General features: G+C 44.7%; 2 protein-coding genes across 4 annotated transcripts; one reads left to right on the top strand and one right to left on the bottom strand.

Annotated features, from left to right (window-relative positions):
- The first annotated feature begins 116 nt into the window (after nucleotides 1–116).
- On the top strand, nucleotides 117–10895 carry sars2 (seryl-tRNA synthetase 2, mitochondrial). Of its 2 annotated transcripts, none has more exons than XM_017723119.2 (16): nucleotides 117–446; nucleotides 849–944; nucleotides 1693–1722; nucleotides 2484–2624; nucleotides 2794–2848; nucleotides 3142–3205; nucleotides 3278–3383; nucleotides 3917–3964; nucleotides 4197–4305; nucleotides 6313–6358; nucleotides 6512–6599; nucleotides 7083–7195; nucleotides 8286–8379; nucleotides 8806–8898; nucleotides 9324–9389; nucleotides 10309–10895. In XM_017723119.2, the coding sequence occupies exons 1-16, from the start codon at nucleotides 180–182 to the stop codon at nucleotides 10441–10443; spliced, it is 1551 nt and encodes a 516-aa protein (XP_017578608.1). In that variant the 5' UTR covers nucleotides 117–179; the 3' UTR covers nucleotides 10444–10895. The 2 variants fall into 2 exon arrangements, with proteins under 2 accessions (XP_017578608.1, XP_037402471.1); XM_037546574.1 differs by having other exon boundaries at nucleotides 374–446; nucleotides 766–944.
- Nucleotides 10896–12259: 1364 nt separating this feature from the next.
- med29 (mediator complex subunit 29) lies at nucleotides 12260–15061 on the bottom strand. Of its 2 annotated transcripts, XM_017723107.2 has the most exons (5): nucleotides 14742–15061; nucleotides 14458–14516; nucleotides 13362–13427; nucleotides 13115–13199; nucleotides 12260–12647 (listed from the first exon to the last, which is right to left on the bottom strand). In XM_017723107.2, exons 1-5 carry the CDS (start codon nucleotides 14922–14924, stop codon nucleotides 12423–12425), a joined length of 618 nt encoding a protein of 205 aa, XP_017578596.1. In that variant the 5' UTR covers nucleotides 14925–15061; the 3' UTR covers nucleotides 12260–12422. The 2 variants fall into 2 exon arrangements, with proteins under 2 accessions (XP_017578596.1, XP_017578597.1); XM_017723108.2 differs by lacking the exon at nucleotides 13362–13427 and having other exon boundaries at nucleotides 14742–15058.
- Between the last annotated feature and the right edge of the window lie 277 nt (nucleotides 15062–15338).

Raw genomic sequence — 15338 nt, 5'->3', positions numbered from 1 at the left:
AGAAGATCTTTTTCCTGCAAATGTACAAAAACCCGCAGTAGGCTGCTTTGTTATTTGAGTCAACCAAGCGTTCGATTCTTTTAAACAGGCTGTTCGAAAGAATCGGTTCGCAAAACTGAATCGAACTACCCGTCCTGCTCGTTCCGTCCCCAGCGCGGCTTCCGTGGTTGCGCTGCGACATGGCGTCCTGTGCGGGAGCGTTCCGCAGGTTCTCCGCGCTGTCCCTCCTGGCCTCCGCGGCCGGGCGTCGCGTCCGCGACGCACAGAACTCGTGGCGAGCGTGCTCGTCCGGCAGTGTGAGGAGCAGCCTGTGGGAGCACGTGAGGGAGGGCTACAGCGACAAGCCGCAGCTGGACATGGGGCCGGTGTGCGGGGAGACGGGCCGGCTGATAACTGACCTGCAGAACAGGAGGGGAGACCTGGGGCCGGCCGACGTCCAGACTATCGTAAGGAATGTTTTACTGCATCACGGACAAAGCGCACAATAACGACACTGACCACTGGACGCCACCAGGAGCCAGCAGGGGGCGACTTGGCCCCACGGTCACGTTTCATTAAACACGTTTTAAGGAAATTTGGTCTCTATTATAAATAAAACTGACCTCCAGAAAATCTCCATAAAAATAAAATAGCCATACCTTATATTCCCAAATCCTGTTCCAGTAGCTTAAGGGTGGTACTAGCTGAGCTGAGGTCAAGAGAATTCCTCTCGGTCCTCATTGTCCCCTGACCCCAGGACCCTAACCGTGACCTTGACCCCTTCAGGTCGTCATGTATTAAGTGGAGGTGAGCGGCTGAGGGGACGCACTGTGGGGCTGGACGTCTCAGTTGTGCTGTTTTCTGCTCAGATTTCGGTCTGGAAGCAGATGCTGGAGGTGCAGAAGGAGATCGAGGAGCTGGAGGGAAAGAAGAAAGTGGTCAGTGCTGCCGTTCGAGCTCTTGTGGTCAGTATCAGTTTAGATTCGTGTTAACTGGGACGTTTTTGTTGCTGCTGAAGGTCATTCAGTCGTTTTTCTAAACCCGACCAGTGAAGACGTAGCTGCATTAAACCTGTTTGTCCTGAGTGGCCGCGTTTACTGTCAGAGCTGACCGCTGTGGCTTTTTCAGGGCCAATGCCAATAATTAGTAATCATGGACACCAATATTCTATATTTGCGGCTGATGTTCTGTGATGTTTGTGGTGTGGACGTGTCCTCTGACTCGTACCGACAGCGACCGTTAGATGCGTATTAGAGCACGATGAGCAGTAGCTCTGAGCTTTAGACGGTATAGACTCCAAAAAATAGGAACTTTTTAAGGTTATTCTTAAATATTACAGTAGCCGTCTGAGCGATTATGGATTAAAAATGGTCAGTACTTTGTAACAGTAGGGAGCGAATTTCATTTTGCTCAACCATAGATGAACGTTCTCTGATAACAAGCAGTAGCTGGACGCATATTTGTTTTTTGTTGTTAAGTCAGGTTTTTTTTTTAAACTGATTTTATGACTGAATGACATCAAAGGCCCACTATGGACCCCTGGCCCACCTCAGTATTGGCCTGGGCACAAAGTACGAAGCCCAGTGGGTGTTTTGTGGCCCAGAGTTTGAGAAACCCTGTATTAGGGTTTAGTTGTAGTTGCTTTACTTGTTTAAGCCATGCTAAAGAATCCAAGTCAGAATGTAAAACGTTCCTCGTTTATTCCTCTTACAGGAGCAGCATGACAAGAAGGCCCTGGCCCAGGTGAGTTCAGGCTTTAATGCACCTCGTTTGGCTGAAAAGCTGAACGTGTGTCTAACGTCAGATGCAGCGTTTACCCTGCTTTGCCAATACGACTCGTTAATTTCAAAAGCAGCTGTTTCTATTTTGGGTTACACAATTATATCAAAAGTTAATTTTACAAATGAAAAGAAGTTCAGTCTCTCTCTACAGGGGACCCGCGTCTTCACAATTACTGTTTATTTGCTGATCTTAACATATTGGGGGGAAAAATAAAGCATAAAATGCAGCCTGTGCAAAAGTTATGGCAGAAAAATGCCATTCGTAACTCATAACGTTGCTTTGAGAGGGTGTGTTAGTTTATCTTTGTAATTGTAAAGTCTTGTAGTTATATATAAGTAAAGTTTACGATTCATTGATCTTTTGGAAGAGCAGTGCTGTGAACATAGTTTTGAAAGCAGTGCCGTGCTGGTTTCCAGTCTGAATATGAATCCCCAGTAGGGCTTTTGGTTTGCGAGATGCTTTGGGCTCTTTAATCTGCACAGACAGACAGCAGCTTTGGTGTTTCAGTGGCCCAAATCACGGAAACCCATAATTTCATCACTGTTTTGTGTAAACTTTGAACTTTCTAGTCCATATAAAGAAATAGACCCGCAAAATAGGCCTTTCTCAATCCCGGGGTTTTTGTGGTGTCCCAAGAAAAATAAAACTAAAACATTTCTGTTGTACACATGGTTTTGAGATGATGTCTGACATGTTCGTGATCCTCTGCCTGAATCTTTCAGCTGGCAGAGTACAGGACTGCCAGAGAAGAGGGCCGAGGGATCAGAGCCAGGCTGAATGAGTTGTACCCTCAGCAGAGCGATCTGGAGCAGCAGTACTACTGCCGTGCCCTGAGGCTTCCCAACAGGACCCATCCAGATGTGGTAAGCGAGGGCGGCGTGAGGTCTCTCAACGTTTCTCTTGTACCTTGTAGAAGGTGAATGTTGCTGTTAGTTGCAGAAAAACTCCGGCAGGCATGACGTTGTACTTCATTTTTGATGACGTGTGAAGGGGATTAATGTGACAACAGATGTTAATTTCTCTTCCCATCAGCCCGTAGGAGATGAGAGCAAGGCAAGGGTGGTTGAAGTGGTTGGGCAGAAAGCTGGTATGGTAACTAAAGTGGACATGTAATGCATTCAGATACTCCCTTTTCCACAACACCCGATCTCACTATACATCACACAACTGTACTTCATCCTTTATGATGTTTGCACTGAAAGATATTATTTATCATTAAAATAACAGCAAAAAAGTAAAAAAAAATAGATTATATCTCTCAAGTGTCTTGCTTGTCCCGACCGTATGTTTTATGTGAGACGGTGTAATTGTTGGGGTTTTCTGTGTGTTGGTATACAGTCTGCAGTGGTGTTCTTACTCCTGTCATTGTTTCTAAAATAGAGTTTGATTTCAAAGCCCGAGGCCACCTAGAAATTGGGGAGAGACTGGACATCATAAGACAACGGTAACATGCGCCCCCTATCGCTCATTCACAAATATTTTTTTGTGGGAATTCTAAATGTCTCTTCTTTTATAGACGCCTTGCCCACGTATCAGGTCATAGATCGTACTATCTCCGGGCAGCAGGAGCCAGACTTCAGACTGCCTTGCAAAACTTTGCTCTGGATCTCCTTCAGAAAAGGGTAAGTGAGGCATGTGTGAGAGAATGCTTTTAAATTATGTCTGCATAGTGTTTAAATAAGCATCTCTCTCTAAATCTTTATTTACTGCAGAGCAACTTTAGACGCTTTAAGATTAAGTGACCCTTATTAGTCCCACAACGGGGAAATCCCACCTCCACATTTAACCCATCCGTGAAGTGAAACACCACATACACACTAATGAGCACACACACTAGGGGGCAGTGAGCACACTTGCCCGGAGCGGTGGGCAGCCCTATCCGCAGCGCCCGGGGAGCAGTTGGGGGTTAGGTGTCTTGCTCAAGGACACCTCAGTTATGTGCTGTCGGCTCTGGGGATCAAACCAGCGACCTTCTGGTCATGAGGCTGGTTCCCTGACCTCCAGCCCACGACTGCCCCTTTCATTTGCTGTTAGTTTTGCCGTAATAGAAATCTTCCAGTTAAGCCCCAATCAGGTGTGACTGCAGGCAATCATCCCAACAACACCTGACCGTTACAGCTCACATCTTGAAATAGTATTTCTTTGTAACTTGCAGGGTTTTATCCCCATGGTCGTTCCAGATGTGCTGAAAGGAGTCGTGTTTGTAAGTAACGCTGTTTCTTTTCGACTGACCTGCGCTGTGCCTTCTGTAAGAACTAGGCAGTGAAATTGCTCGGAGCATCAAATCAGATTAGTTTGATTTCAAATACACTCAGACTTAATGTTGGATGTTTCCCAGTGTCTGTAGGAAGTGCACGTTCTATTTCTGTGTTCTAGCTCAGCTACGTTTATCCCTGTAACCCACTATAACCTCATGTGTTTGTCTGTCCGTGCAGGAGGGCTGTGGGATGCAGCCTCATGCTCATCGCTCACAGGTGTACTCTTTGGACCCAGCCCGCTTCCCTGACTTTAATTTGGCTGGCACAGGGGAAGTTGGTATCGCAGGTGAGGAAGAGCTGCAAAATATCTGTAGACATTGTCTGGATAATGATGCAGCCACGTCTGTAAGCTTTATATCTTCTCTAATCTAAACACGCTGTTTAATAGGGCATCGCAGCACGCTGTATATTCTAAAACGCAGGGCCCTGATGTGCAAACATATTCTAAAAAAGTTGGGACAGTAGGTAAAATGCAAAGCAATGATTTTGTAAACTGTATTTAAATATATTTTACTTAAAACAGCACAAAGAAGAGAGATTTCATATTTTACATGGTCAACTTTATTGATATTTGTAAATATGCACTAATTCCAAATTTGATGTCTGCTGTATATTCCAAAAAAGTTGGAACTGAGGCCGTTGGGGCAGTCGTGGGCTGGAGGTTAGGGATCTGGCCCTGTGACCAGAAGGTCGCTGGTTCGATCCCCAGGGCCGACAGTCCATGACTGAGGTGTCCTTGAGCAAGACACCTAACCCCCCAACTGCTCCCCGGGCGCCGTGGATAGGGCTGCCCACCGCTCCGGGCAAGTGTGCTCACTGCCCCCTAGTGTGTGTGTGTTCACTGGTGTGTATGTGGTGTTTCACTTCATGGATGGGTTAAATGCGGAGGTGGAATTTCCCCGTTTGTGGGATCAAAAAAGTCACTTAACTTAAATGACTAGGAACATTGTGGAACAATCAAACACCGTGCCGCATTTAAACAGGTGAATAAGTAACATGATGCTGTCATGATTGGGTGTAAAAGGAACTTCAGAGAATCAGAGTGTCTGTGTGTAAAGGGCAAGGCTGAAGACCAGTATTGTAACTGTGCTTCATATGGCACTGTGTTGAAAAGAAACAGCCTCTTTTATAATGAATATAACCACAGTTTGTCGCTGCATGTGCAAATGCAAGGTAAGTTGAAGCCATATAAACTATATTTCCAAAAGTATTCGGTCGTCTGGCTTCACACGCATATGAACTAGAGTGACGTCCCATTCTTAATCCATAGGGTTTAATATGATGTCGGCCCACCCTTTGCAGCTATAACAGCTTCAGCTCTTCTGGGAAGACTTTCCACAAGGGTTAGGAGTGTTTATGGGAATTTTTGACCGTTCTTCCAGAAGCTCATTTGTGAGGTCAGACACTGATGTTGGACGAGAAGGCCTGGCTCACAGTCTCCACTCTAATTCATCCCAAAGGTGTTCTGTGGGGTTGAGGTCAGGACTCTGTGCAGGCCAGTCAAGTTCTTCCACACCAAACTGGCTCATCCGTGTCTTTATGGACCTGCTTTGTGCACTGGTGGGCAGTCATGTTGGAACAGGAAGGGGCCGTCCCCAAACTGTTCCCACGCTTTGCATTGCGCTTGGTGATGTAAGGCTTGGATGCAGCTGCTCGGCCATGGAAACCCATTCCATGAAGCTCTCTACGCTGTTCTTGAGCTGATCTGAAGGCCACATGAAGTTTGGAGGTCTGTAGTGATGGACTCTGCAGAAAGTCGGTGACCTCTGCGCACTATGCCCCTCAGCATCCGCTGACCGCTCTGTCATTTTACGTGGCCGACCACTTCGTGGCTGAGCTGCTGTCGTTCCCAATCCCTTCCACTTTATAATCCCACTGACAGTGGACTGTGGAATATTTAGTAGTGAGGAAATTTCACGACTGGACTTGCTGCACAGGTGGCGTCCGATCACGGTACCACGCTGGAATTCACTGAGCTCCTGAGAGCGACCCATTCTTTCACTAATGTCTGTAGAAGCAGTCTGCAGGCCTAGGGGCTCGGCTTTATACACCTGTGGCCATGGAAGAGACTGGAACACCTGGATTCAGTGATTTGGATGTGTGACTAAATACTTTTGGAAATATAGCGTATCTACAACATCCAGAAATGGCTCCAACTATGTACTGTGATGTGGCTGAAATATGATGTGTCAAATTACCTGAATGATTTGCTAAAACATAATAACGACATTAACACAAAACATGACCAAAACAATGAATGTTAATAGAAGGTTTTCTTGATCTCGTATCTAAGGTTACTTCATGGACCATGCTGTAAATTTAACGGATGTGCCTGTCAGGTAAGAGAACTTTATGTCCAGACGGCCCAACGTTTCTCCACACATCACACCCTGAATTCTACAGCGCGTGTTCTACACTTTGCTTTGTTTAAAATGGAGCAGCTTTGTTTGAGACGGTTTTCCATCTTTCTGTGTTGTACTTCAATCTTTAAGGACAGTTTGCAGTAGCACGTGTTACCGAGCAGAAACGGACACTGGCCGAGAGACTTGGGGGCTCTACAGGGTTCATCACTTTAACAAGGTAATCAGAAGCCACAGGGTTAACACTGGTTAAACGTTTGGTTAGACCCTATCAGCAGGAGATTACGGATTTAATCCGTAAAGATGCCACATCCATCCATAGCTGGGAGTCCAAGAGAGCATGTTCTCGCCCTCTCTGGATAGGCAGGACGGCCACTCAGCGCAGTGCTGGTCAGTCTGCATCTGGTAGCTCAAACAGAATTGACAGAACATTCTTTGCTTTAATGGTGATCAGAGTTTTTCGTCTCTTTTGCCTAAATAACGCCGGGTTGTTGCTCATGCTGTGCTGTTGCTCGTGTAAATGTAAACTCAGACTGGATCAACCTTAAACAAGTCGTGTTAGGTTTCGAACCCTTTCTGACTCTGTGTACTTCATGACTTCGCCTTCTACTGTTTTTGTGAATCGCTGTGGACAGAGTGTCTAAATATAAAGGAAACTTGTGCGTGGCGAGTCGGAGTCAGCTCGTTTTCTTTCTTTGTGCAGGTGGAGATGTTTGGTGTGACGGCAGATGAGACGGGTGAGGAGAGTTCTCAGCTGTTAGATGAATTCGTGTCGTTACAGAAGGAGATTTTCTCCTCCCTCAAGCTCCATTACAGGTGTGTGAAGTGTACGTGTGAAAATGTGTAGATGTCAGTTTGGCTTTTGCTGGCATTAGTTGGCTTTTTGTTCATAGATTTATTCAGTCTTTTATCTGAATCACCGTCTGACCTCCTCTCTCATTTCTTTATAAGTCACGTTAGCTGGTCGTGTGGTCTAAATGTTTGTAAGAGCCTTTTCAGTCATGACAACAAACGCAGCGAGACTGACGTAGTAAATATAGGTGGCACCTGTCCTCCAGTCATGAAATCCCGTCATTGGAGGTTCCTTTGAGACGCATAGAAGTGCCAGGTGTGAACAGTTATAGGATCAGATCACTCGAGATGGATGTCATTTGTAGACCGTTTAGCTCTCATGGCAGTTCCTGCAGTTCTACGTTCTATGATTTCAGAACGTGGCTCTCGTCATGGTCCAGGAACATTGGCTTAGTTCTGATTTTCCTGTGAAAATGGAATACTTGGAATATCTGTGGATTTGCCACGCACTGACCGTGAACTGCTGCTGTATTGTGTTGGGGGCAGAGGTGGGATACCCCGTTAGAATGCTGTTCAGAATGCAGTTAGCCCCCCGCCCAGAGTGAAAACTTGCTTCTCTTACAAAACCATTCTTTGATCTTGGTATTACTTATCTTGGGACATTCACAGTTTGATGCATAAATCGAGCGTTTTAATCCATTGTGGTTCTTAATCAGTCCGTTTATGACATTAATGTCCCAGCCCAGAAATGCTACATAGACTTGTCCCAGTTATGATTTAAAAAAACAAAAACTAATTAACACGCAATATCTGTGAGTGATGGATCCAAATTGATTGCTTGTGCAAATATATATAATTATATAATATAATTAAAATGATTTTAGATTTTTTTGAACATATATATGTGTGTGTGTGTGTGTGTATGTGTATATATATATATATATATATATATATATATATATATATATATATATATATATATATATATATATATATATATATATATATATATATGTATATGTATAATTGCTTTTCATGTGATAAAAACAATTAGATTTCTTATAAGCAGTGGGTTGTTTTGTTAAAGTCTGTTATTTTATTACTTCCTTCTTAGGGTTCTGGACATGCCCACAGAAGAGCTGGGACCACCAGCCTTCAGGAAGTATGATATTGAAGCTTGGATGCCAGGCCGCGGTAGCTTTGGCGAGGTCAGCACAGCGGTTCAGTTATTCAACAGCTTAGAGTGAATGTATTACTAAGCTGTCTGGTGCTTTCCAGAAATAGTCCTAAGTGCATTACAGCTGCATTAGTAAGCGCTGCGCTGAACACGGTTTGAATGAGTTCAACACTTCTGAGTGTTTTATATTAGAATTGCAGGTCCAAGTTTCATCTTCCTCAGATATTCACTTCTCAGAGTATAATCTCTGCAGCGAGTTGTTAGCTTGGACTGGGACAGCGTAGTCTAGAAGGTCGTGAAAATCGGTGATGTACAGGATAGTCGCTAACATTTCTCTCTCTCCTTAATTGTTCTGTGAAACCTTGTCTAGAACTCCTCCCTGGAATGAGATGTAGCAGATGTTTGATTGTGTTGTTTGGTCTTCGCTACATTGCTCATCATCATAATTCTTTATTAGATCTCCAGTGCATCAAACTGCACTGACTATCAAAGCCGGCGGCTTAATATCTTCTACGAGAGAGGAGATGGCAGTCTGAAGTACGCCCACACGGTGAGTGGATTCCACTAGCTGCCCCGACAGACCTCAGCTGCTCTGCATGATGCTGTCTGGTCAAGATTAATACTTATAAAAGCTCTTCACCGTAACGTTCTTCAGTATTAACATATTTCTGGTGGAAAAATGATATCGGCAGATGTTTAGATGTGGCTGATATTTCAAACAGATGTGATTGACGTATTTTTTGTGCTCCAGAAGAGCAGAACGTTGGTGGTGGCGCTGGGTTACTGCACTAGAACGTCTGCATTTATTATTTTACTAAATGTTAGATATTTACGTATCAGCACCAGCAGAAACGTACATGAAAAATATTGGCGTTCACCCAGAATTCCCATATCAGTGCCTACATCAAAGAAAGGTTACTGCGCTGTTACAGACCAGCCGCCAGCTACTAACCAACACTGTCTGTCCACTGCCAGGTGAACGCTACAGCTTGTGCTATTCCACGCACTATTATTGCACTTTTGGAGACTCATCAAACAAAGGTGGGGTTTTCGCTCTTCTTGCACTCACTTTGAGACTAAAATTCATATAAAGCTTTTAGTTTGTTTGTCATATTTATCACACATTAATTGCAGTTGTTCTCTGTAATAGGCAGTGTAGCATGATAATTGCAGAGGCTGTAATAATGTAGTGTCATTTTTGTATTTGTGCAAATATACAGAGAACCTAATGACACTAACCATTAAATATTAGCCAAGCAACAAGACTGTATTTGAAAGGGATTGATTTTTTTTTTTTTTTGCATGATTTTTTGTTGAGATGTAAACAGTTATTCAGGGTGCCGTGATACGACGTGGTGTCCTGTGGAGAAGTTTACTTGGCCTAAGCCCATTTGGACAGGATGGTGGGGTCATGAAATATTTACTTGCATTTCTTTGTGATTGTAGTCCCAGCCACACGCTCCACATCAGTCCCGCCCGTTTCTCAGTCCGCTGCCCTTTACCTTCTATAAAACGAACAGTACAGATAATCCCAGCTTATGTTCATCTCATGTCCCTTAGAAATGGATTAAAATGTATTTTAAACCAAACCCTTCTCTGAACTGCCATAGCATAATGCCGCAGACATGAGGCAGCGTGCTGATATCCACCTCCTAAAAGAGCATTTCGTGACGTGGCTTTTAGAGGCTTGAGCACTTGGGACTGATTCCTTCCTTTCACCAGCACCAGGACGGTTCTGACCCCAAGTTTCTCATGAGCACTGCATCTCACATCAAACCACTCTGAATAACCTTTACATCCTAACCATTTAATCAGGCAGTATTTAGAAAGGTTGGTGGACTTTCCTGTGTTTTAGCTAATGTACCTTAATGGTTCTGTCTTTGTCTTTTATTTTGCTGCTCCAGGACTACAGCTTAGCAAAACCTCTGGGAAAAGTAAGATATTTACTGCTTTCTTTCAGGAAGGAACGGTACGGGTTCCAGACGCCTTGCAGCCATATCTTGGGTTGGAGGTGATTGAAAAGCCCAAATACACTCCCTTGAAATACATTGGACCAAATCAGCCCAACCGTCCGCCACGTTCCCCCTGGCGTTAATACGGCAGCCGTGTTCAAATTACAAGGTTTCTATCTTAGTTAGCAAATTCAGACCAGGACACAACGGAAGCCTCAGCACCGACTTTTCTCAAGAAGAGTACAAGGCCTTGGCTTATGCCCGGCATGTTGCCCAGATTCAGCTTATCGTTTCCGTTTGGAAGCTCGAAAGCAAAGCTGCAGCTGAATCCTATGAAGTATAACGTTTTAAGGCTATTTCTTGGTGAGATGAGACGTGACGTGGTGATGAGGAATGTACGAATGATCTTTATTTGTATTAAGAGGTGTGAACGTCCTTCAGACCTACAGTCCAGCTCTGGATACTATCTTGTGGAAATCATGGAGATAATAGATCACCTTTTGTTCTAAAAAGGGTGACAAACTCCTGGACGCTCTGTCTTTTTTACTTTGAAGATGCTACTAAAGCCAATATGCATTAAAACCTGCAGAAAGAGCTTGTGTGTGTATCATTATGCAAGTGTGATTACACTGAGCAAGTGTGGATAAACTGCAGTCATGAAGTGATGAACTTGGTTAGTAAACATGTTCAGATACAGTAATTAGAATAAATAAGTGGCCCCCCCAAAACCCCCAAAATACAAACATTTGTTTCTAAGTGAAACAAATTCAGGGAGGGATGGCAAAATTCCAGTGTATTACACATATTTAATAAAAATGGAATTATTTTTATCTTTAAAATAAAGAAATTATACAACTTTAAATCAAGGCTTACAAGAAATGGTACACAATTGACTAAATCCAACAAAAAAGGAACGACGGTATGTCCACTACTTTTAAGTACTGCACTGACCCTTAGTATTAAGTGCACAAGTTCATGACATATGGTCACATTTCTCCTTGATTCTCCTTAAGAACGCAGCAGTGTCCTTGTTGGAAAGTTGTGAAAAGTTCCCCTCGTATTGAGCACTCTTACCGCCCCATATGAGAACCTTACCAATGCTGGGACAATGCACTCCCCTCCACTTGGGAGAGCTTTTAGGATGCCATCAGATCCAAAAAGATGAACTTGCATGGATTCCCAAAAGTCCCCAAAAAAAAGCCTTGTAAATTTTGTAAACCCAGCTGTACGTTTGATAAAGGATCCTCATCTCTATGAATGTTCTGCATCTTTAAACCGCGCCGGCATTTTAAAGCAGATATTCCAGATCAAGTCTTTTGGGAAGTGGAAAGATCTGGTACTTTTGAGTTTATAGGAAGCTCCTTGTGAGCAATATGTGGGTTAAACATGAATATCCATAGGAATCCAGTATAAACCCGACTTCCAAGGTGAGCAGTCTTTCTAGTAGTTGAGGCGTATTTGTTAGCTATGCCAACTTCGCCATCACAGATGTGGTTTTGCCCTCTTGGCAGTGTTTCTGTAGAGCGTCCACACGTTTCCTGACATTTAGTGCTGTATTTTCATTATTTATAGCAGCCAGTCACTTCTAGCACTTTCAGTCCCCCTGAGTCCTTCAGCAGCACATCAGGGGAAACTTGCCTTCCTCGCCAAAGTCAGTGCTAAATGGACTGTAGCTCAGGGGGCCTGTCCATAAGGTGCAGTGCAGACGGCCACACCCCCACACACCTGAACCAGTTCAAAAGAAATCCAGGGGTAAAATCTTTGTAGGATTTAAAACAAACAAAAAGCACTCAGATTCCTGCAGAACTGCAACACAAAACGTCACGAATCTGTTCTGCAGCGTGACCGGCTGTAGCGTCGTTAGAACACTCCTCTCAGTGCTTCAGACCAACTCTCTGGTCAGTAATATATTCACGGATATATTACAACATATTTCTGATACAGACCAACACCATAACGTCTACCGAAAGCATGAGCGTTTATTATACGTTCAGCATTACATACAGCAATATTCATATTCATTACATACGGCAATATTCAGTGTCTTTATTTGGTGTTTATATACAGATTCCACCTAAAACCATGTCGACTCTCATGAAGTTGCTAACAGTATTTAGCTCCTTTACAGAATCGCTTGTTGCGTCTTTCCAGCAATCTTCTTGGAACATTCCAGAAGAGCATTGTGGATGTCTTTAGCGCAGGAAATCTGGGACTTTATCATGCTGAGATACTGAGAATACGACAGAGATTCTGTCTGCACGGTGTCTGGCTTGGTAGCTGTAGGCACCAGGTTTGGAGAGTGTTTGGCGCTGTCGATGCTCTGGGAGAGGCATTCGTGGGCGAGCCGCTACAGAGGACCAAACAAAGCGTTAGCAAAAAGACTAAGTAAAGCATGTTACCTAGATCAGGGGTGGTGTAGCAAGGGTGACGGCTACCAACTGTACTGGACACTGGCCGTCCAGGACTTGAGCTGTGAAACTGACTTGGACATACAAGTGATGTACTAATGAACTGAGCTATAGTTCCTCACTGCTGTAGAAGTAACTCACTGGTTGGGGTTTCTTAAAAAGTCCAAACTGATCTACATAATATGGCTAAAAGTATTTAGACGCCCCTCTTAATTACTGAGTTGATGAGTTTCAGCAACATGTATTGCTACCACTGCCCACCATACAGCTGAAAGACTAGTCATTAATCACGTGCTGTGACATCACAAGCACAATTTACTGGCACATCACATTAAAGGGTCAGAAAAAAGCGTATATCCTGTTTTATGGTTAAAATAAAATAAAATAACAAATGTGAAGTGCTTACCAAACAGAGCTCCAGCTGATCACAGAGGGCGTAGAACTCTTCTAAACTCTTGTCGAATCGCTGAACTGTGCCATCGTTACTTTTTCTGAGGATGAAAAGGGGCTTGACTTTTATATCTACTACAAACTCAGAACCAAGGGAAACTCTAGAAATGTCTATCAGTTTCTAACTGTGGCTTCACATTTATATATTCATGATCCGTGTGTGATGCGAACCAGTGACAGGTGAATGTTACATTTTTACCCACATGCATTGCTGGTTTGTCACATTTGCAGCTGTTAAGTCCGCGCCATCGATATACATGCGTGCATTCCTATTCAGTTTGGGGGTATATAAGAAACAAGGACTCAAATCTTTTTAAGACAAAGGTGTTTAAAAAATGAAATTCAACTGAAATTAAAAAAATATTCAATTTATAGGAAAACATTAAAATGAAAAATTATAATTCATGCAATATTGGCACAAAACCCAATGCACTGCCTGTCCAAATATTTGTAGAGCGTTTCTTCTGAAATCAAACTATGAAGAGAAGGGTGGAAACTTCTGGACAGGCAGTGTATTACTTATGATCATCCAGCGATTAATAACCAAAACACTTATTCTGCCACAGAGACCCCTGGATTAGGACATCCAATCAACCTTTGAAGCTAGGATAAGTGGGTGAATCTCCAATGGCTACCTGCTCCCTATATAGTGACGTCCATCAAGTACTTAGATTGAGCTCAAGTTAATTTACATTCTCATGGAGGAAATTCCACCGATTTCCCTGCATAATTCCGTTAACGTGAGACGCTCCGTTCTAGATAATCTTTTGAGTGGGTGGTGGTGATGAGAACCAGATGTGCTGATTGTTAAACAGTTTGATGTCTGATGCCTGAAATCAGACCTTTAATCCCCTTTAATAACATGTTAGATAACTAGGCCAACCGACAACCTGAGCCGGCGTTGCATCCGATTCAGTGCCCCTTCAAAATCAGGCTCCCTATGACAGGTCAGGTCCTCGGGCGCGCGCGTTCACCGAACAGACACCGCCACTAAGCAACACTGGAACTACGGAAAGCGAAAAAGGTCCAAACACTTTTTGTACGGCAGCTGTGCTGGACAGTGGGCAGCAAACAGGCCGTTATCCGCGCGCCGGTCTGCGTCCAGTCCAACCGAAATCACTGAGCACAGAGTCTCGGTCACGACTCGCCGACTTGGGTGAGCTCAGCAGCCTTTTCGCTTTCCGTAGTTCCGGCGTCGCTCGCTGCGCTATCTGTCCAGCGAACGCGCGCGCCTGGTTTATCAAAGGGGACCCGAATGGGATTCGGCACCGGAAGCGCGCGTGCGCCGCGTGAACTTACACTCCGTTGTCGATGGACGTGTTGTGGGCGAAGTTCTGCGACGCGACGCTCATGACGCTCTGAAAGGCGAACAGACAAGAAAGCAGTGAAGGCGGGGCAGCCGGCGGCGCGCGCGACGGGACGCGGGCCAGCGAAGAAACTGAAGCCGGCAAACTGCTCGAACCGCCCCGTCCCACCTTAAATGCCGCAGCGCGAGCGCTAAAGGTGGAGCGGAGCGATTCGAAGAGGCGCCGGACTGTCCCCACAGCACGGCGGGGTTTATCTCACACAGCCGCCGGACAGACCTGCAGGCTCTCCTTCAGCTGCGGGATCAGCATCTTAAACCTGTGGACCGGGTCGAAGTCCTGCTGCTGCTGCTGCTGCTGCTGCTGCTGAGGGCCGAGCGGCGGCTGCTGGGGCTGCAGGACCGCCGCCTGGTGCGCTGCGGGGTTGGTCGACACCGCCTGCGGCGGCGGCTGGGAGGCCATGGCGGGAGCTCACCGGCGCAGGACGCCGCTCTCAGTGCGATGTTTAGATATGAAGACGCTCCTCTTTCCTCCACTTCGCTGTCTTCTTGCTTTCGTTCTTCCTCTGGCCTAAACCGTCGACTTTGAACTCAGTGTAGTACATACCGCCCCCTACTGAACTCGACGAGGAAGTGCAGCACTGTTTTCTCTCGTCTTTCCTTTGTTCCGCTAATGCGGGAATGCGGGAATATTCAGTGCCAAGACAATGAAGTGTCCTCAGTTAGCAACTAAAACTAAAACGGCGGTTTACTGAAGTTTATAAATGTTATATCATTTGACATTTTAGAAGCACTTTCTTCTCCGTTTTACCCATCTCGTTATTATTAGAGAGCTTGAAGAAGCTCTACTGTCATCTCTACTGTCATCTCTACTGTC

This window comes from Pygocentrus nattereri, chromosome 17 (genome assembly GCF_015220715.1).
Source record: "Pygocentrus nattereri isolate fPygNat1 chromosome 17, fPygNat1.pri, whole genome shotgun sequence".
In the NCBI taxonomy this organism is placed as follows: Eukaryota; Metazoa; Chordata; class Actinopteri; order Characiformes; family Serrasalmidae; genus Pygocentrus; species Pygocentrus nattereri.
This window is presented reverse-complemented; position numbering and strand designations above follow the sequence as displayed.

Bases quoted from the DNA above. Each gene is read 5' to 3' on its own strand.
- sars2 (XM_017723119.2), top strand. From the start codon at position 180: ATGGCGTCCTGTGCGGGAGCGTTCCGCAGGTTCTCCGCGCTGTCCCTC. The intron at 1,723-2,483 runs GTGAGTTCAGGC...TGAATCTTTCAG, and splicing joins ACAAGAAGGCCCTGGCCCAG to CTGGCAGAGTACAGGACTGC. The intron at 3,384-3,916 runs GTAAGTGAGGCA...TGTAACTTGCAG, and splicing joins TGGATCTCCTTCAGAAAAGG to GGTTTTATCCCCATGGTCGT.
- med29 (XM_017723107.2), bottom strand. From the start codon at position 14,924: ATGGCCTCCCAGCCGCCGCCGCAGGCGGTGTCGACCAACCCCGCAGCG. The intron at 13,428-14,457 runs GTAAGTTCACGC...CAAACTGAATAG, and splicing joins ACGTCCATCGACAACGGAGT to GAATGCACGCATGTATATCG. The intron at 13,200-13,361 runs GTGGGTAAAAAT...TTTCATCCTCAG, and splicing joins GTGACAAACCAGCAATGCAT to AAAAAGTAACGATGGCACAG.